Source organism: Podarcis erhardii (genome assembly GCF_964252035.2).
Source record: "Podarcis erhardii genome assembly, chromosome: 3".
NCBI lineage: Eukaryota > Metazoa > Chordata > Lepidosauria > Squamata > Lacertidae > Podarcis > Podarcis erhardii.
The window spans coordinates 42,937,094-42,957,681 of NC_138507.1; the positions used below are offsets into that span (position 1 = coordinate 42,937,094).

Below are 20,588 nucleotides of genomic sequence, written 5' to 3' on the forward strand. Positions count from 1 at the left end.
CCTTTTCTTCCCCATAATGGAAAGAAGTAATCCCATTCCCTTGCTTGCAGTTTTTCAGTAAATGGCAGCAGGGTGCTGGTGGTGCATTGTAAAAGCCAACCTGTTTTTCTTCCACTGAGAATGGAAAGAAGCAGCTTCTGTCATGCAAGCAACATTTGAAGGAAGCACCTCTCATTCCTCACTACTGATTCTTCAACCCCCAACTAATGAGGCATGAATTGCACGTTATGCAAAGTCCAGCTTTCAGGATAGAAGCCTCCTTTCCTTCCTTCCCCCTTCACTGTGGACAAAAGCAGTCCTGATTTTGTTCCCACTTATTGGATTTATTTCAGAAAGTAAGTCATGCCTCGCTGCAAAAGCCCAAGATGGGAGAGAAAGAAGGGGAACTCACTTCTTTCTTGTTTCTTGTTTGTCATCTTTGGGGTTTTTGTTTTGTTTTGTTTTGCAAGAAACAGTAGTTAGGTGTGGCTGCCCCTTTCTTCAAAAGCCCAAATCATGGAAGCAAAATTGCATCTCATGTCATCCTCCGAGACTGCGGAAAAAGGAAGTGTCTTCTGCTAATCAGGCTTTTGTTGGGTCTTGTTGCTGCTACCTCCTGTGTGGTTTAAATGATCTCTCCAAAACAGGATATGAAACAAAAATTAAACTGATGTGGAGGTGGCAGTAACAAGGTGTCACATGTACCTTCTGCAAAATTCCAGCATTCTAGGAGAGGTCATTGGCAACACTACAAATGGTCTTTACTAACAAGCTGAACAGAAACTTGTTGGCCACTGGCTGAGACCACCCCTGCCCCCCACCAAAAAGCCATTTGTGCTGATCCTAAGTACTGCAACTCTCCATGCTATATTCAAAACTGTTTAGGAGGCCCCCAAAGTCTTCAGGAGCTGTTTTTTGGTGAAAATTTGTTGTCTGTAAGTGGAAGTGCTCTCCGCTAGTGCAAAGCTATCATTGGATTAAACCCTGTTTACAAGGATCTTATTTCTCCTCTGTGCTTTGTTAGCATGTCGATATCAAACTCTTTCAGCGTATATATTAATTTGTGACATTTATTACATTTACAAAAAATGGTATAAATCAATACGGTGTTTCCTCCTAGGCTTTTGCTACAGTTGTAGTTGCTGCAGAAAATCCAAATTCCAGTGTCAAGGACCAGATAGATGATGCTATCCAGTATCCTTTTCTGATTCTCTTCTGATTTAGCACCAGCTAGCAAACCAAAATATTATCTTCTTACAAATAACCTGAACAAATCTAAAAGGGTCTAGCAGAACATTTTGGAGTGTTTTTCAATCCACGTTAAAACAGGGCTGATATTAGAAAGGAAAAATGAACCTATCTAATTTAGACTGATAATCTCCCTGTGTAAGTTGTGTGTGCTGTGCCCAGACACCGTTGTTCTATAAAACATTGTCTATCAACATGCCTGCCTTGTAAAGGCTGTTGATGTTATTTCCAGAGAATAAAGGATGCAATTATTTTACATAACAAGTAACAGTGGGTGGTATGCAACTAAGTTTCACTCAGAGTAGACCCATTGAACTAAATTAACCTTAGTAATTGTTCATTAATTTCAGTGGGTCTACACTGAGTAAAACATAATTGAATACTACCCAGTATGTTTAAGCTCCATCAAATTTTAGTCTGGAGTTGGTCCTGTACGGAGTAATCTGGGAACAAGACCCATGAAACTTCTGAGATGACATGTATAAGATTGCAGTGAAAAGCTGTGGTTCTATGCATATGTTGAGATAAGCCCTCGTGGAACAAGAGATTTATTTCTGCATGCAGAGGGTTGTACTGTAAAACACTTATGACAGAGCTGTGTAGTTTAGGGCAGACCTTAGATGTGTTTAGGTGACAAGTTAATTTATAACAAGTCTTTGGAAGAACATCAGCATATCCTAGTCTTTAGAAACAGCCATACCTTGGATAGAGAATACATTCACCCTGGTCTTTGAGGCAGATGTCTCAACTAGACTAAATTTGTTCCATGTTGTTATATGAGCCATATTGTGTGTTAGATGGAGTGTACACACAGCTGAAAGTTTTACAGCTGCCCCTAATGTGTGTGTATATGAGTGATTTGTAAGCATGTGAAAGCAGTGCTTCAGTGAACTATGCAGAATACTTATCCTATTAGCAAAAAATATATAGTTCTGTATGTTTAGCCCATCTGTGAATATTCCCTTTGGTAGAGTGAAATGTATTTTTCCTTGACTGCCACTCCCCAAGTGCTCGTTTCATTAGAGCAGTCTCAGAACTGGAACTCTTGGGATTCATAAAGCCTTCCAAGCAGAAAACTGATCATGTGGCGAGACTGACATGGGGCAGCTGCTAGTATACTTTCTACTGAGAGAAGGAAATGCTCTGTACACTGTGAACAACTGTGGTAGCACTTTCATAATGAGAAGTGCTGTTTTGCCACTGTAACATTGACAAGAACAAGTAGCTTCATGGATTTTGTTTCTTTGCATTAAAGAACAAGCTAAATCCATCCATTTTAGAGAGAGAATCCAGTTTGTTTGAGCATTTTGACATTTTTGTGCCTTTTCTACAATGCATGTGAAATAAAGCCGAACTTATCACTGATCTCTGTCCTATCTACAGAAATGCTGAAGAAAATATTAATATTGTTCTGAGCTGAGCACATTAATATGGCTGTACAGTGCAGACTAGACATGATTGTTGAGGTGGGATGTGAGACTCCCTGCTGATGTTTCTTTCCTACTGTGGGAGGGTATACTCTAATGTGGTGAGTTAACAAAGCTATTTAGAGAATGGAGATCAACACCACTGTACTTAAGTAATTTTATTTAGAAAAAATTGTAGAAGCTACCTTATTTTCAGTATTTGCAGTGTATTTGTTATTTTCTAAGAAAGTGAAAAAATGGTTGCTTATAAGTCTGAAGCAAGCTCATCATCAAAGGAAGACTGATCAATACTGGCCTGCTTGGTACCAAAGCTGTGCCTAATGCATTGTTTCTAAGAGACCAGGAAGATATTGAAAAATTTATGCTTGTTTAATCTCTGACATACTGAATAATCAGTATGACACTTTGCATAACAGTGTTCGTCATTTTTTTAGCTGGTGTTTGAACAGTTCTCTTTAATCTTTCCATTTCCCTTGGCATGACACAAACAGTTGCAATTTCCTTTAAAAAACAACAACCTTTAAAGTGAGGAAAAATTCAATCAAACCTCAAAGTTAAATTTAGGTTCTTATGGAGCAAACATGAGTGGGGAATTGCAAAACTCTAACCCTCTTATAGCAGAAGCCTGGCTGAAATTACAACGGGAGGAAAGGACACTAGCAAAATTCAGGCTCAGAATGTTGCAGTGTGGCCATCCAAATGCAATACACAACAGAGGCTCCCAGAATGTAAAATTGCTTTGAACAATTTCAGCAGCATCAAAAATACTAGAAAAAGAGACTGAAATGAAAGCCAAATGAGCAGTCATGTCTTTCAAGTTAAAATCTGGGATTTTAATCCAGAATCTTAAGAATCTTCAGCGTTCACTGCCCCCCCCCCAGCTTGAAAAAGCTAATTCTCGGCAGCTGTGGTAGCAAAAGCAATGATTACTTCCAAGAAAAAGTAGTTTATACAAAGACTTGGACCATACATAAAAGTTAAAAAGCTATTTACGTGTGGTAGCTATTAGGAGTGTGCACCAGATGTTTTCACAGAAGTGCCTGAAATCTGCAGATACAGCAGCTCATTCATAGCGAATTAAGCTTTGTAAATTGTAGGCAGATGCATGCAGTAGTTTTGTGCAGCACACCTTTAAAGTATGGTCTAACTTTCATTTTATGCCGGAACTGGACACCTTTTGCAAGTATGATACCCCTTCTGACTCTACAGAGCCATATGGAATCTTGAGAGTTCCTGATGGCACTGAAACACTGTATTAATGCAGTTTGACTCAAAAATATGAAAAACCTTCAAATCACACCTATTTGTCTTGAAATATTAGTTCAGAGCTGACCAATCCCCACTGAATATGCTTTTTAAAAATTAAGATACAAGTATTGATACAAACTAAGGGATGTGAGTGGCGCTGTGGGTTAAACCACAGAGCCTAGGACTTGCCGATCAGAAGGTCGGCGGTTCGAATCCCTGTGACAGGGTGAGCTCCCGTTGCTCGGTCCCTGCTCCTGCGAACCTAGCAGTTCAAAAGCACATCAAAGTGCAAGTAGATAAATAGCTACCGCTCCAGCGGGAAGGTAAACGGAGTTTCTGTGCGCTGCTCTGGTTCGCCAGAAGCGGCTTAGTCATGCTGGCCACATGACCCAGAAGCTGTACGCAGGCTCCCTCGGCCAATAAAGCGAGATGAGTGCTGCAACCCTAGAGTCGGTCACGACTGGACCTAATTGGTCAGGGTCCATTGATACAAACAGGAATAGCAGACCTTCTAAAGGTGGGGTATGTTCCTCTTGGCAGTGCTTTCTACGTACTTGTGAGTTTTTCAGACAGGGAAACCTTCCAAAAAGATGAAGGCAGGTTCTTCTAAAATCCTTATGTAAAGGAACTTTGGCTCATCTCAGATTTCTGAGGTTCAGTGAGTCATCCCCAAAGCTAACGGCTTCCTAAAGTCTGCCTCAGTCGGCAGCAGGCCGACTGACTATAAAAAGGAAGCTTTCTTAACCTCTGGTTTGGTCACTTTTTCTTTCTGATCTACCAGCTAACAGCTGCTCGAAGTTTCACTTATTTTATCCAAATGGTGACAAAATGCCACCTATATATTCAAACACACAGGTTAGAAGTAAATGTTTATTCTTTCAACTAAATTCCAGTACTACAAGGGCAGTAAAACAATGATACACTGAAAAATTGCAGCAATAAACATTTGTTAAAGACTGATAGAATAAATAAAACCTACAAAAATGAGAAATTATATAAACCCATTCTTAACCCCCCAAAAAGTCATGGAATACAGAAATGCCCTCCTTCACTATTTCACAGGCAGTACTGTGGGCTATTTGCTTTAAATTTGTCCAGGAATTACATTCTAATTTAACTGTGAATATAGCTTTGCAGTGCACAGTTATGAAAACCACACTAACTTCAGTCAGAAGTGTCATTCTACACTTTTATTTACACAACCAGTGAAGGGCAGAGTTCTAGTACACCAGCTTTAATCCTTTTACTTTTCAAACTTATTAACATAAGCCAAATTGTAATGATACAGCAAATGAGACCACTGGTATTAACAGGTAGCAAAGGTCCACATCCAGGTGGTACTGACATCAGGGAGCACTCCAAAACCAGTTGCTGCATAAGAGTGGTTGCCACTGACAAAAGCTTGAAATAACCAGTGTATACAGAGGGGGGAAGGGGGAATATGGCATTGTTGCAAGTCTTTAAAGGACAGCTTGCAACAATAGAACAGGGTTTCAGGGCTGCCCACATATGCAGAAAACATGATTCATGAAACATCTGAAAAGAGAAAGAAAGAATTGCATCAGGGAGAACAGCACACAAAATTCTACAATCAAACTCTAGCACTAAACTGCAACTTGCCTCAGCATACAGAAAGCCAATGTGTGGATCCTAGATTCCAGTGAGCAGAGCTCTGCTCACAGGATTCCCCCTACCCCCAACCTAAGAAGTGGGGGCAATTTCTGTGGCTCCCCACTCCCAATATGCTCAGGGATGGGGCGTTGGTCTCTCTGTGACAACATGGGCAATAGCTCAAAATACTTACAACTTGCAGGCTGTTCTCCATATCGTCGCATGATCTGGTCATGCGTGAACTTCACAAATGCGTCATACTGTTCTATAAGCAAGGAATATTCCAAGTGAATAATCAAATGTAACAATCGCTTGAAGAGACTTTACAGAACACAGCCAGTACAGGAAAAAGGAAGCACTCCACATTAAGCACACTACACTCTATTTGTGTGTCAGTTGGCGCTCTCTGCATTGTGCCTAAGCACCTGCTGACTTATTATCCCTTATAGCACTGTCTAGATGTAATAAAAGGAAGTCAGAGAAGGCCTCACATCCTCCCTTTAACTCTTTCATCATTACATGTGGGCACAGATATTGTGGACTAAACAGGCAGCATCCAGCACACTCATGCCCTGATATCATCTGCCAGCAAAGTGGCATATTATCAGGTCTAAGTATTGTCATTTAAAAGCAGGCAAAGGATCATCAGATCCAAAAGTCAGCTTTCTACACAGGCAGTTAAACTAAAGCCCAGAGCAAATTGTGATGAGCATTTATGTTGGGAATGTTTTTTGTGCAACATGTGAGAACTCAAGTGGCTCAGCCAAGCCAAGCTACTTTTCCTGCTCAGCATGATGGTGCAGGAATACAACTTGGTTAGTAATCATTTTGGGACGGCCATCCTTCAGCAGGGGTGGGCAACCTGTGGTCCTCCAGATACTGGACACAAACTCCCACCAGTCCTGGCTAGCATGGTCAATAGCCACAGATAAGAGCTGTTGTCCAGCAACATGTGGAGGATCCCTTCCCACGCTACAGTAGAAATATCTTGCAGGAAATTAAAAGGAACAGGATCAGCCCTACCTCCTCCAGATAGAGCCAACTCACAAGAACTCGGCTACAATTATTACTCAGGAGACAGAGATTTATTTGTAACAGCTCACTACTGACTAATGTATAATTACTGCAAGTTTCATGCACTGTTTATTTTTGTCATACCTGCAAGTTTTGTGGTCAAAATTTCTTCATACTCTTCACGGATTTTCTCTTCACGTTCTTTGAGCAAGCGTTCACATATCATTCCAACTTGTCTGAGAGTAAAGAGGGGCTGTTCTTTTTTCAGTGGTGATGATGCTGCAGATGAAGTACCTATGAAAAAGTATTTTCATAGGTAATTAAGGTATATTTTAGAGATCCTCCTAATTACTGATGAGTGCATAGAATACACTTGTAGCTGTTTTGAGGATCAGATTTTTGACCAGTGAGTGCAACCTCTGTCACAATCCAAAGCGATGTCAACTATGCTTTATGTTCCCATAGATTTAAGTGTGTAACTTTCTCTGTATGATGGCTTTTGAAGACAGCAGTCTAAGTTAAGTGCCTGTCAATTATTTACAACAATATGTATTGGCAACATCTCAGAGTATCCACAAGGTAATTTGTCTGCAAACATATAAAACATGGCTTGATGTCCCATTTGCTAGTTACCCTTAAAAGTCAGGCAGAGGAATCTCTGCTGGCTTGCCAGCATGTATGTTGGCCTGTTTTGTTAAAATCTCCTCTCAGGCTGAATGAGATTCCCATCCCTGGTATATAGTATGTTGCTCTTATTTTATACTCAACTTTTGGCACCCTTTTCAAAAAGGGTGGGCAACAGCCCATTTAAAAGTATATTATCTCAATGATTATCTGGAAGAGAGCAGATAAAGTTTCTTATAAATATGCTCTTATTTGTTTCCACTGTTCATATCAACAGAGTATATCTCCTCTTCAAATAAAACTCTTCCTTCCACAGTTTTTTCATAGTGACACGCATAACTTACCTAGGATCCAAATTATCAAATGTTATGTAAATTTACTTTAAAAGTTTTACCTGGCAAAGCTGGTCCAGTAAGGAGAAATGCTTGTGACTGTGCATCAGTAGAACAACAGGGATCTGTTTGCTGAAAGTTTTCTAGGTGTCTCCTCTTCTGCATGCGTTTGTACTCCTGTTTTATATTGTACAGAATTTGCTCTAGAAAAAGGAAAACATATTCATTATGTTTCTGCTTATTAGTCTAGCAAAGATTTCAAAACCCAAATGTGTTACATTGACTATATAAGTGCTGATTTACTATAGTATGCATCTTAGAAGTGTGGCTATGCAGTTCTGTCAAAACATTAAGAGCATTTAAGTAATTTTCAATGAATTACACTTTTTAAGAAGCTAAATTTATGCACCACGAAAGATAAAATTTTGTATTATAAACCCCAGCAATGTTCTTTCCCACACAAATTCCTAAGCAGCAACAGGTAGGGGGCCTAAATGGTTACTTCTAGCAAAGGTCTCTGTTAACAGAAAGGGAAATGATTGGAGATTCGAGCAAGGTGGAATGCAAGGGAGGGATTCAGCAAAACTTGCCTCCACACCCCTTTTGTTAGCAGAGAGGAACACTGAATCAAAGCTCCCTCGGTAGTTGCACTCCACTCCACCCAATGTGGATCCACTACCAGCCTACTATGACCTCCACTTTGTCCTAAAAGAATAGTGAGAAAAATGACAGGTCACAAGCGTTAAATTGCGAACCATCGTTCCATGACATAGATTTGGTGGCAGCTACATTCATTCCACCTCCCTGATTTAGTCCGGCTTTAAAGGCACTAGACAATCAAGGACAAGTTCCATAAACATGTTGTCAGTACCTCCTTATTTCCTGCATACTGACTCTGTGACTGGGCCACATATGCAAAATAATCTGTGCTGCTTTTCCAAAGTAGATCTGAATAATTATGCATCACATTATCTCATTAAACTTAACTAAGTATTACCATTAAAAACGTACATCACTGTATGAGTTATAATTCTTTTCTGAAATACTGCTGTACATTGAATGCACTACTGGCTTAAATGTGCACCATCCCCTTCCATTATGGCTTCTCTCGATCTTATGATAATATTCTCTAGACTGCTGCCTGGTGGGCAGAAATGCATGCTCTCCCTTACAGATCTGCACTCTTCCCGGCACTTCACCAGAAAGAAACAAAAGGGGAAACCAATCAGCCCTATCTACAGCACTTGCTTTGTGGGGCAAATGTAATGAGACTGATTGTGTCTTTCTCCTCTATCCCATGTGGAGGGGTATCCACAGAAGAAGCATCTTTCTTAAGTCTCATGCAAGCACTTCTACAGAAATGCATCCCCAACACTGCTGGCAGGGGAGGAGTAATCTGAGTGCAGATTCTCTCTCCCCACCCTTCCAATTTCAGCTTGCAGGTCTTGCAGGGAAGACTTCCACATGTAAACTCGGAACGCCAAGATGCACATGCCACCTTTAATTTCACCCCCTCCCCCACATCTGCCAGAATTCATCCTACTAGACTGTAGAATAATTTCCTTTCCACCAAAAGCCAATCTAGATTGCCCAGATTCTCTGCATGCCAGACACCATGGGGTATACTACTACCATCTCCTTTAAGGCAATTAATATAGCCTCTTTTGCCTCATCTAGCCAGCTTGCAAATACCAACTGAGTACAGTGGTACCTCAGGTTACATACGCTTCAGGTTACAGACTCCGCTAACCCAGAAATAATACCTTGGGTTAAGAACTTTGCTTCAGGATGAGAACAGAAATCGTGCTCTGGCGGCATGGCAGCAGCAGGAGACCCCATTAGCTAAAGTGGTGCTTCAGGTTAAGAACAGTTTCCGGAACAAATTAAGTACTTAACCCGAGGTACCACTGTAAATATACAGAGTCACTTCCATTACTTGGGCGCGGTTGCTCATGTCCAACCTTGGAAACATTCCCAGATGGTTGTCTCATTATGGTACTTTTAAAAATGATTACTGTATCTCTCTTTTTTAAAAAAACAACAACTTAAACTCTAAAAAATCATAGAGTAACAGTAACTTCCTGATCTGCTATAAAGTCCCATGTAAGATGAAACCTGGCACTTTGCTAAGGCAACAATGAAAGAGTAGCAAAATCTGTTCTCTTGGAAAGGACAGCACAGTATCTTCAACACCTCAGCTAATAAGTGAAGTTGCACAGGATTCAAACCAGTTTAAGATATACAGTACAATACAGATCCATTTCTCCTAATTTGTATACCGCCTTTTTATTTTATTATACCCACGGCTGTTTACAAGCTGAAGAAACAAAGTATGTACACCTTATAACAATCTAATCCAATACAAAAATGTGATAATAAAACATAACTTTAAAATAAGCAACTTATATCAAATAAAGTAATTGTCAGGGAACTGCCATCGGAAAGGCAGGTGGTGGAAGGGCTCACGGAGGCTAGGAGACTCGGCAGCAGAGGAGGGAACCAGCAGGGGGAGAGAGGGAGCTCCAAGGGAAGGTGAGTCGGAGGGATGGCTCAGGGAGACTTCCAGCGAAAACAGTGGGGAAGTTTCAGGACCTCCTATAGGTACACCCACCCCTCGCCGGAAACTGTCGCGCCGAGAATCCCGAAGACGCGTTTCCGTTAAGGAGCTTTTATGTTGGAAGAGATTCCGCAAACGCCCACTGTCGGATTCTGCCAGCGATTGAGGGAGTCATGTTTAAGGGGCTCCGCTATAGACAGAGCTTTGATAACCAGGCCCAAGCTCTGAGGGACCAAGCTTTACGCACAAGCAGCTCATCATCCCATCACAGCAATATTCAACAATTCATTAGAATAGTCATTCCAGTCTACAGCAAGAGTGACTAACCTGTGGCCCACCACAGGTTGGGACTCCCAAACCCACCAGCATGGCAGTGGTTAGAAATGGGAGTTGTAGCCAACAACATCTGGAGAAACATGGGTTAGCCAAACCCTGATAAAAGCGGGATTTGAGAAGTTCAAGCTATCAAGTATCTACTAGTTAGACAAAAATTAAAATAAAATAATGGAATGCTTGTTTCGTTCACATTAAGAAACGTCCTTTTTTTTTTTACATTTAGCATCTGAATCCCTAACTCCTTCTAAACCTTCAATAGATTGAATCCATGCCTAATCTCACACTGTGAAAACTATCCCCCCTTTTGCATTCAGTATTTGTTCCCATTAAAAAAATAAATAAATCCATATATTGCTTTTGAAAAATGTCAGCTAATACCTGTATGTAGAAGAAATGAAACTTAAAACTGTCTATTTTCACTTTTTGGGACACTACACAGAAAATATCAAGAGGCTGCATTAGTCCAATCCAGGGGTGCCCATTTTTCATAGAATCATAGAGTTGGAAGACACCACAAGGGCCATCGAGTCCAACCCCCTGCCAAGCAGGAAACACCATCAGAGCACTCCTGACATATGGTTGTCAAGCCTCTGCTTAAAGACCTCCAAAGAAGGAGACTCCACCACACTCCTTGGCAGCAAATTCCACTGTTGAACAGCTCTTACTGTCAGGAAGTTCTTCCTAATGTTTAGGTGGAATCTTCTTTCTTGTAGTTTGGATCCATTGCTCCGTGTCCGCTTCTCTGGAGCAGCAGAAAACAATCTTTCTCCCTCCTCTATGTGACATCCTTTTATATATTTGAACATGGCTATCATATCACCCCTTAACCTCCTCTTCTCCAGGCTAAACATGCCCAGCTCCCTTAGCCGTTCCTCATAAGGCATCATTTCCAGGCCTTTGACCATTTTGGTTGCCCTCCTCTGGACACGTTCCAGTTTGTAAGTGTCCTTCTTGAATTGTGGTGCCCAGAACTGGACACAGTACTCCAGGTGAGGTCTGAAATTTTCCCCCCAAAGCAGGCCAGATTTGACAAAATGAGCATGCGTGAGGGCCGACCAGACCTTTTTTAGGATTGAAGTTGTTGAGTTTTTTAGGAAACTATCATCACTAAAGAAGCATATTCACTTTCAATGTTGTATTTAAGCTAATGTTGTTTAAATAATATTTAAATCTAATTTTTAAATTGTTAGCTATTTCCATACTTACTTTCTTGTCATACTGTAAGCATAGTTTCAATGTCATGGTAGCATTCCTGACACAAGGCCCAAAATACCCAAGATATTGTCACTGTCAGCCAAGGTAGTGTAGTAGATAAGATTGTTGGGAGACCAGGTCTTATAACTCCCCACCTAGCCATGAAGCTCAGAGTCTAGTTCACATCTACTACCCCAAACTATAGATTAGTGGGAACCTGCAGGATCCCACCAACTTGCAAAAACTTTGTTTTTCCGTTTTGTTTTGTTTTTGCCACCATGCTGAGCTACACCAAGGTTTGCCTGACCATGTTGTCCGAACCATGGCTTGTGGTTAAGGGTTGTCTTCACCAACCACAAACTAGCCACAAATAAATCTAAGACAAATAACCAGGACTGCCCAAACTCTTAGATTGGATTTGAGTGTCAAGGAATTACAACGTCCAGCATTTACGCTCAAATGCTGAGAACGACCATTATGATTATCTTTGAGTTTAGATTTACTGCCACTGCTGGGTTTGACAAACCTGAAGTTCAAAAGCTAGTCACTTTAAACAAGGTACTGCCAAGAAAGGGGAAAAAATATTCATATCAACAGCCATGATCCAGAGGCTCCACCTGCCACTGATCTGAGCCCCAACAAAAAAAGAAATTATCCACAAATGGAACAGCAGGTAAACGGAACAGTGCATTCAAAGACCTCTGCTGGAATGAAAACTATGTGCTGATGAGAGTCCTGAGTGTAGGGGGGAGTCTCCACACACACACATTCAGTGGAGCAATCCAGAGCATCCAGATCAGCCCTTGTTGGATTAAGGTTCAGGTGACCAACTTTATGTTGAAAGAAATATTGCAAATTACAGTTTTCCATCTTCCTTTAAGTTCTTAAATTTCTTGCCACTTCAAATTGTGTTGATCCAATAAAAACAGACAGAAGTCTATTTTCCATTATAGAGTAATATGAACAGAATAATCCAGAGGGTGAGGAGGAAGTAAAAACCACCCCAACCCCCCAAAACAGGCAGAACTGGGAAATCCCCAACCAAAGATTCTGCTAAAAGCAGTAAATCCTAGGGTTTAATCCAAAGCTGTCCATGTGCAAGCCAAATGGACTTCTGCTTGCGCAACAAGACTTCACTTTCCTCTCCTTCCCTTGCAGTTCTCCGCATGCCCTCAAAATCTGCTCAGGGGGGTTGGGGGAGTGCAGGGGGCAGCAGATGAAGCTAAAGCCCAATTGTGCAAGTGGAAGTCCACTCACACATTGGATTCCACCCCTAATCTCCCAAAAGAATAATGCGGATTATAGTCATACTTCCACTCTGGCTCAATAACCTCTGTTAAACAACAGAAGATGATGCAACAATAATTGTTACTTCTATTACACTTAGGGCATTCCACGGAATACGGACTGGATACATGGTAGCAAAACCTTTTACATAATACAGATCTTTAACTGGTGGGCTCAAACTCAAGTTGGTCACACTAGCAACATAAACCAAAAAATTTCCTTTTTGGGTTAGTGATATTTTTTCTTCTTTTAAGCAGAGAAAGAGGAAAAACAGAAAAGACCAAAAAAGTACTAAAAATAGTTTTCGTGGTTTGCTAGTACACCGAGATATTAAAGATATTTAAAATGTTTGGAATGTTACAGCTACTGAAAGCTGCCACTGATATATCCACATGCTTCTCAAGTTCTCACTAGTGTTACCTCTTCCTGTAATTTAGGAATAACATTATACCAGCACATCAACTGTACCAGCTCTGCCATCTTCGTATTTGTGGTTTGAAATGTAGGACAGTTCAAAAAGGACACCGCAGGATAAGCATGGATCATATCATATGAAGTCATATTTTAATTTGCTCAAAAAAATATTATGGTTAGCATTGGATAAATGCCCCAAATGTACTCTCCCAAATGCCCATATGTACACCAAAGGCTTCGTGAGTAGCATCTAAATGTATAAACATTAAGGAAAAATTAAGGAAGTATGTGTTCAAGATGACTGGGCAAGTGTGTTGCTCAGTCTAGGATGGCTCTGTCATGCAAGCAGGTCATCAAGTGATGGATAGGCACATGGGTAGGCAAACTAAGGCCTGGGGGGGGGGCGGATCTAGCCCAATCAGCTTCTAAATCCGGCCTGCGGGTGGTCCAGGAATCAGCGTGTTTTTACATGAGCAGAATGTGTGCTTTTATTTAAAATGCATCTATGGGTTATTTGTGGGGCATAGGAATTCGTTCATTCCCCCCCCCCAAAAAAATAGACAAGGTCTGAGGGACAGTGGACCGGCCCCCTGCTGAAAAAGTTTGCTGACCCCTGCACTTACATGTGAACCACCTTAAGAGGCGGAGTATTAGCACAGATCAAAGTCAGAAACTACATACCAGATGACCCAACTATTTTTAAAAAATTGCAATAGCATTGTTTTAAGCATCTATTCACTTAGTTTTCATTAAGGTGACAAATTTGTGTCTGGGCTGTAACTTCTTTAGACTGTATGACTGACTGACATTTTTTTCTATGGAGATGCAATCTTAGGACATCTTGACAGACAAGACTTACCGGACTTCAATCCAAGTGTGGCAAGTCCCAGGTAAGTGTCTATATAGAGCTGAGGAATCTATGACCCTCCAAATGTTGCTGAGCTACAAATCCCATCACACCGACCACTGGCTATGCTGGCTGGGGAGGATGGAACAGTTGGAGGGCCACAGGTTTCCCACTCAAATGTAGAAGATTGAAGGAGCAGGCATGTGATTCCTTAACATTAATCTCTACTGATAAAGCCCAGACAGAAGCTTAGTATCAAGATGCTACTATGGCAAGTGATCTTATACTTTTTTAGTTATTTGGATTTTATACTAAAGTCTATGAACAGGAATGCTACAGGTGTCTGCATTGGTGTTAAACCTAGATGTACAAACAGATCATTTAACCAAAACATAGCTAGAAATTCCCAGATGGGAAAAAGCTCTATAGCTCCCCAAGATAAAAAGTACTTTTCCCACCATGATTGCTCCAAGTAAATACACTGCACACCAAAATTACATCTTTGTCATACAGGTTTTAAGATATGCAATTTCTTTCAGACATGTACAAGTAGAAAAATCATAGAGAAAAGGCCAATTCAGCATGAATTCAGCAACACAGCAGCTGTCCAAACAATGTTTAGAACTCTTTGATACAATATTTACTCTGAATGTTTCCCTTCTCCTCTCCTACCAATAAAGCACTTATTTACCTATTCAAAACAGCTGGTGGCTCATTTTTTTTAGTGACACACCCACCAACTCCAAAGCTAGATTTTCTTCCTTAATTAAGCTAGATTGGCCCAATTCAATGTTTACATTGGCATAGATCCAAACATGCCTTGTGTGAACAGAAAGGTATTTCTGCTTGTGCAATGTACCCCAGTAATTCTTCTGTATCCTCATCCTATTACAAGCCTATATGCCCCATTCCAAGCCATTCTAAGAGGCTCTGTAAACCCTCAGGAACAGCTTGGTTGGGTGTGTGCAAGGGGTAAGAATGGGAAGAGGGGGGAGGGGAGAGACAGAACACCCCATTGCACCACTCCACTGTTCTTCTCAAGATCCAACCTCCTAAATTCAGGGGAAAATTGAGACTTGAAATGCTGTACATTGAACTGCTTTTAACAAACCAATTCCTATAGCCAATTAGATTACTCAGTCTACAGTCTGATGCATGAGCTAATATGCTGACACAGCAACTCTGAGAAATGAGCAAAAGATGACAGAACTGATGTAAGGACCAAACTTTTCTTGCTGGGCTAATGCAGCAACTCGACCCCAGTCCAATGCAGCTGATGGTGTGGGGTCGTAACATTTTTATACATGAAAAACCTATTGTTACATTTTTCAATGGAAAAAAACTCCACTTTAAGAATGCATTCATAGAATTAGTTAGTAACATAACTAATGAATACAATACAAATTCAAATCTGCCAGCTAGAATGGATATACTAGTTTAAATCTGAAATCTAAGTTGCAATTAACTTTTTCATGTGGCTATTCATAGACAAAATATTTTATGTGCATAATTCTTCGTGCATGCTGAAACTTAATACTTTACAAATGCTTTCATTTCATTTATTAAAATATAAATAATGCAAAGGAATTATATGTCATTCAGCTATCATGCCAGAATTGAAGTAAAAATAATTTCCAAGTAAGCCAAGGGTGGAAAACCCTTTTCATATTAAGGGCCACTGACCCATGGGAAAATCCAACCATGGAGGCCACTGCTAGTCATACACAGTTAGCACTTCATTATCTTTCTGCCACCCCATCTCTACTTCTATATTTTGTCTTATGAATCTACCTGCATTATGTTCCACTAACTCTGGGAGTGCATTTGCTGGGGACAAGTGTGCGAGCCTTCTTGGTGCCAGCACTCAGATAATGGAAATGCACTCTAAATGAGGTTGATGTTTGAGTTTTAGGAAAGCAGTAATGATTTCAATCTGTTCCAACAAGCCTTCCTGTTGAGTGGTGTATTTAGACTGCCCTAGTTGTTAGATGCCCTTTCATGCTGCAGTTTTAACTTATTTAATTAAAATACTGTATTTTTGTTGTCATGTTTCTGATCTAGATGCCTCCTTGGGAGCCTAAAGGCAGGGTAGAAATGATCTAAAATAATATTTTTAAAAGCTTAAGTCAAATAAACACAAAGTCAGCTTTCAATCAATTAGGGCAACAAAAAATTTCCAATAAAACCCACATCACTGAGTACTGCCACTGCTGATGGCAACACACAAGTGGTACCTGTGTTTCGTATAAAATAGCTGTATTCCATGAAACTTTGTTGCCCTTAACAGAACCAGCAACAACTAACATTGCAGAACACAAAAGTCATTCAGGGTGTCTCCTGAATGTAAAGGTATTTAGTACCCTTATCAACGCTTATTAAATAAAAGCAACCAAACCCACATCCTATTATGACAGCATTGCAACCAATGCTTACATCACACCTATGTAAGAAAGTCTACTTAACTGTCTTAACAGTTCAATGTTCTTGAATTGTACATACAGGAATATCTGATGTGCAACCTGATCTTTTAAATCTTTTGCTAAATTAGTATAACCTAATGTTTGCTAGATTACTGTAACTCATCAATAGACAATTTAATTCATCCTCTTGCATAGAAAAATAGGCACATATCTGAGGCCCTTGTTGTCATGCTTTAATTTACAGACTAGTTGGATTAAACACATGCCTGTTTCTGAAACCGGAAACATACAATAAATAAAGTCCACACATCATTGTATTTCTTGTGGAGTAAGGCATTACAAATCTAGGTTATTTCATCCCCAAGTTATTATTGGACAATTTGAACAAAGAAGAATTTACACAGAAGCCCCACATTGTGAAGATTTACTTAAAACTAAATACCGCTGAATGATAAATCTCCAAATAATTTTGAAACAGACCTCTATGTGGAATTATTGGTCTTTAGTATCAATTAGCATCTAAAGAAGATCATCTAAGTGTTTAAAGACCTAGTTTTATACTTTTTTATACGTTTTCAGCGGCACTGCACATTTCAAGAGGATACATGCTCCTAAACCACTAATGCCTTCAAACTGCAGCTCCTTGACATGCCCAGCTGTTCACATCACTAAATCAATTTTAAACCCACATTTACATTAAATATTCATTGCATGGTTACTTCTACTTCCAGTGAAGTCACCAATCATAAATGTAGCATTTAACTAACACAACCTTGGTTCCTGCTTACACATTTAGCAATCTTTAGCTACTTTATGATTCAAATTAAATTGCAATCCTGAATACATGCTCCACTAACATAATTTACTAATGAGAAAGGTGTTAATTTAACTACCACACTTTGTTAACCCTATTCAAATCAAATGTAGTCTACCAGGGTTTAACAGATGGCTATGGTCCCAGACACTTCAGCATATCATCTCTCACAAGTGAGATTATCTATACAATGGAAAGACCAACATAATTTGAAGCAAGTTATTGTAGACATACCAAGATGCAAGATTTAAGGGCTAATTTAAATATTCATATTTCCATGTGACAGCAAGCATTCTGTAATTAATGTGGCTTACACAGATCAACTTTTTACTATATGAAAACACAAGCTCTTGGGAAATGAAAGCTTAATAAAAACTTGCAAATTACTATGCCTCCTATCTCAGATAATCTTCAAACCCAAATGCCACATCCATATATGAAAAATAAACTGAAGATAATGGTCCCTACATTCATTAATTACTTGAGAACTGGGGGAGGGGGTGAAGACGACAAAATGATTGGGGGGAGGATGAACTTTATATATGGAATAAGATTTCGAATAGATCCAGTTAGTGGAATCCACACTCTGGGCCAACCATGTAAATACCTTCAGAGGTGTAATTCAATGAAACCTGATCCTGCAATTTATTCATTAGGTCTTGGGGTGCAGGAGGAAGAAGTGACAGGTTATCACTTTAACATTTCTGGTGAAGTGACACTGAAATGCATTCTCATCCTTACTAAGAGATGTTCAACAGCCACTGCCTTATTACAGCTTCTTCTTACAAGAACGCCTTTATTGATTTGAGCCCCCGCGGAGACTGAACAATACCCGGCTCAATACTGGAAGGAGGTGGGGTAGGGGAGAGAAATGCAATTCTTATGGTGGAACCGGCCCCTGCCGTCGCGCAAGCAGTCCACCTTGGGGTGATTGATGACAGCCCCCGCTCCGTCCCTCTCCCTGCCCTCCCCCGGTGTTTGAACGGGAAGGCGGAGGCACGGCCGCCTCGGCTCAGGCAACATACGCCCAAGAGTTTAATGGCTGCAACAAATCGATCGCCTGCACCGGGGAGGAGAGAAAGAAGGGCAGAGAGACGGAGAAAGAGACAGACACACATTTCTCCCGGCCAAGATCCCGCCTCCCTCGCGATATAATTTCTCGGTTCCTCTTTCTCTCCGCACACATACAATTACCCCCGTCAAACGACAAGGAGCCAAGCAGCCCTCTCCCCCCCCCCAAGGGGGGTGGGGGGGGGAAGGAAGGTGCGGTGCTGAATAGAGAAATTCCCCTTTCCCAGACGCAGCCCGGCGGGGCTGAGTCTCCCCGCCCCTCTTCGCCCATTACACCGGCTCAGCCCCATTATCAACCCCCTTTCTGCGGCCTCTCCCGTATCGCTGCCACTTCCCCGCCCCCACCGCGGCGAGAGCGGCCATTTCCATTGTGCCGACTCCGCGGCGAAAGCGAAGCCAAAAGAGGTGGGGGGGGGAGAGAAGAAAGGGGGGGGGACAGAGAAGGGAGGTGGCTGGGAAGAGAAAGCGGGGCGACGGGGGAGAAGCCAAGCCGACTCATGAAAAGCAAGCCAAGAAAGGGGGGAGGCGGCCTTCGCCCCTTATCCTAGAGTCTCTCTCTCTCTCTCCCTCTGCCCCCCCCCGCCGTGCCCCGCCCTAGGCGCCCCCCCCCTCGGGGCCCCGCTTACCTGTGGTGAGGCGAGTGGACACTTCCCCGAAGGGCGAAGGCTCCATGCGCAGGTATTTCTGCGGGGACGAGGCGAAGGAGGCCGCGGAGGAAGAGGAGGCGGCGGCCGCCGAGGCGGACAAAGGGGCGCAGCGCCGCCGCTTCGGCGAGGCCGGGCTCAGGAGCGGGTCGAAATCCAGAGTCCTTTTTAGGGTGGCGCCGCAGGCCATGGCGGAGGCGGAGGAAGACGAGGACGAAGAGGCTGAGGGAGCGGAGCCGGCTGGGCCTTCGCCCCCGAGAGAGGGAGAGAGAGTGGGGCCGGAAGGAGCTGACGAGACCGGGGGGAAGGAGGGAACGGAGGAGAAGGGGGGCGGAGGAGGCGCTTCAGGCGCTGCCTCGCCGCGTCAGGCTCCGGGTCGCCACTGCTACGCGCCTCCTGGGCTTTTCTGCTGCCTGCCTGCCGGCCGCCGGCTCCGCCTGCGTCTCCAGGGAGCGGCCCGGAGCTCTCGGCCCGGCTCGGCTGGACTCGTCGGCTCCGCCCGCGGAAAATCCTCCCCGGGCCGAATCCGGGAGGGTGTCTAGGCCGGTGGGAGCGGCACGACGGGAGGCTACCCGGCCTGAGGCCGCCGATGACGAGAGATAGCCGCGGCGGGAGCTGCCGTGCGCCTCTGTGACTCTTCCACACCAGCAATATGGCGTCAATAACAACGCCGCTGATTCAAAAAACCATCCCTCGCCGACGCGCCTGCGCGGCACGGGGGTGGCGCCCGCCGCAAAGGTTCAGGGGAGTTGTGGTTCTCTCAGGGTCACCTCCCGGCGTTTGAGGCAAGGGCGCAGGAGGAGAGCGGGGAACTACGTTTCCCGTCGTTCTTCGCGCTAAGGACATGACTTCCGGGTGGAATTTAAATCCCCGCAGAGAACCCTGTACCTCAGGAATGCGAGTGAAACGGGGTGAAGGAATGGAAGCGGTCTTCTTAATATGGGGAGTAGCAGGAAAGGAGCCGGGCAGCGGGGAAAGGAGCTTAGTTTGCGGAAATTATAAATGGCTGGTGGTACTTAATTATAACATCAGCCATAATAACACCTGGTCCAGAAGAAAGGGCGTTTCGTTCAGCTATCTCTGAAACACTGAAGTAGATTGTGGGGAAAGATGAATGAATGGAAGAACAAGAAAAAAACCCCGAAAGGAAGAAATTCGCATTTATAATACTCTTCTTGACTGTGCTCCAGCTTGTGGGGTGGGGAGAAAAAACTGTCGTGTCTAATGGCTTCACCATTCTAGACAACACTTTGTATTAAAGGAAATAAATCACACATACAGCTCTAAAAATGTTTGAATTTAAATGCCAATAGTGACTGAAATATATCCAAATATACGTGAAAACAAACATTTGATTCTCAAAAGCATTAATAATTATACAGACAGAAAACTATGGTGTGCCTGTAAATTGATTTCTTTGAATGATAACACAATGGTGTGTTTTTTAAGGCCAGCCAAGAGCAGCAGATCCTCCACCCCCATCCCGAGAAACATCACTCTGTTTGGGGGCTCTAGTGAGTG

At 42.3% G+C, this 20,588-nt stretch overlaps 3 protein-coding genes across 8 annotated transcripts in view; 2 read left to right on the plus strand and 1 right to left on the minus strand.

Annotated features, from left to right (window-relative positions):
- ORC3 (origin recognition complex subunit 3) overlaps positions 1 to 12,142 on the plus strand; it is a 43,908-nt gene extending 31,766 nt beyond the window's left edge. For 5 of the 6 annotated variants that reach the window (XM_081857014.1, XM_081857017.1, XM_081857016.1 and 2 more), the window contains 2 exons: positions 1,100 to 1,173; positions 2,236 to 2,588. In XM_081857014.1, the coding sequence (XP_081713140.1) occupies positions 1,100 to 1,173; positions 2,236 to 2,341 (180 nt within the window). In that variant the 3' untranslated portion in view covers positions 2,342 to 2,588. Of the gene's footprint in view, positions 1 to 1,099; positions 1,174 to 2,235; positions 2,756 to 6,992; positions 7,107 to 12,067 lie in introns of those variants that run through there. The other variant, XR_014155149.1, reaches the window with a different exon arrangement.
- The window catches only part of PM20D2 (peptidase M20 domain containing 2), a 617,107-nt gene continuing 597,400 nt past the window's right edge, over positions 882 to 20,588 (plus strand). The window contains exon 1 of the mRNA XM_081857239.1: positions 882 to 897. The gene's annotated coding sequence lies outside the window, so the exon portion shown is untranslated. The remainder of the gene's footprint in view (positions 898 to 20,588) is intronic.
- On the minus strand, positions 4,759 to 19,755 carry AKIRIN2 (akirin 2). The gene is made up of 5 exons (XM_081857490.1): positions 19,050 to 19,755; positions 7,546 to 7,686; positions 6,672 to 6,821; positions 5,707 to 5,778; positions 4,759 to 5,438 (listed from the first exon to the last, which is right to left on the minus strand). Exons 1-5 carry the CDS (start codon positions 19,255 to 19,257, stop codon positions 5,428 to 5,430), a joined length of 582 nt encoding a protein of 193 aa, XP_081713616.1. The 5' UTR covers positions 19,258 to 19,755; the 3' UTR covers positions 4,759 to 5,427.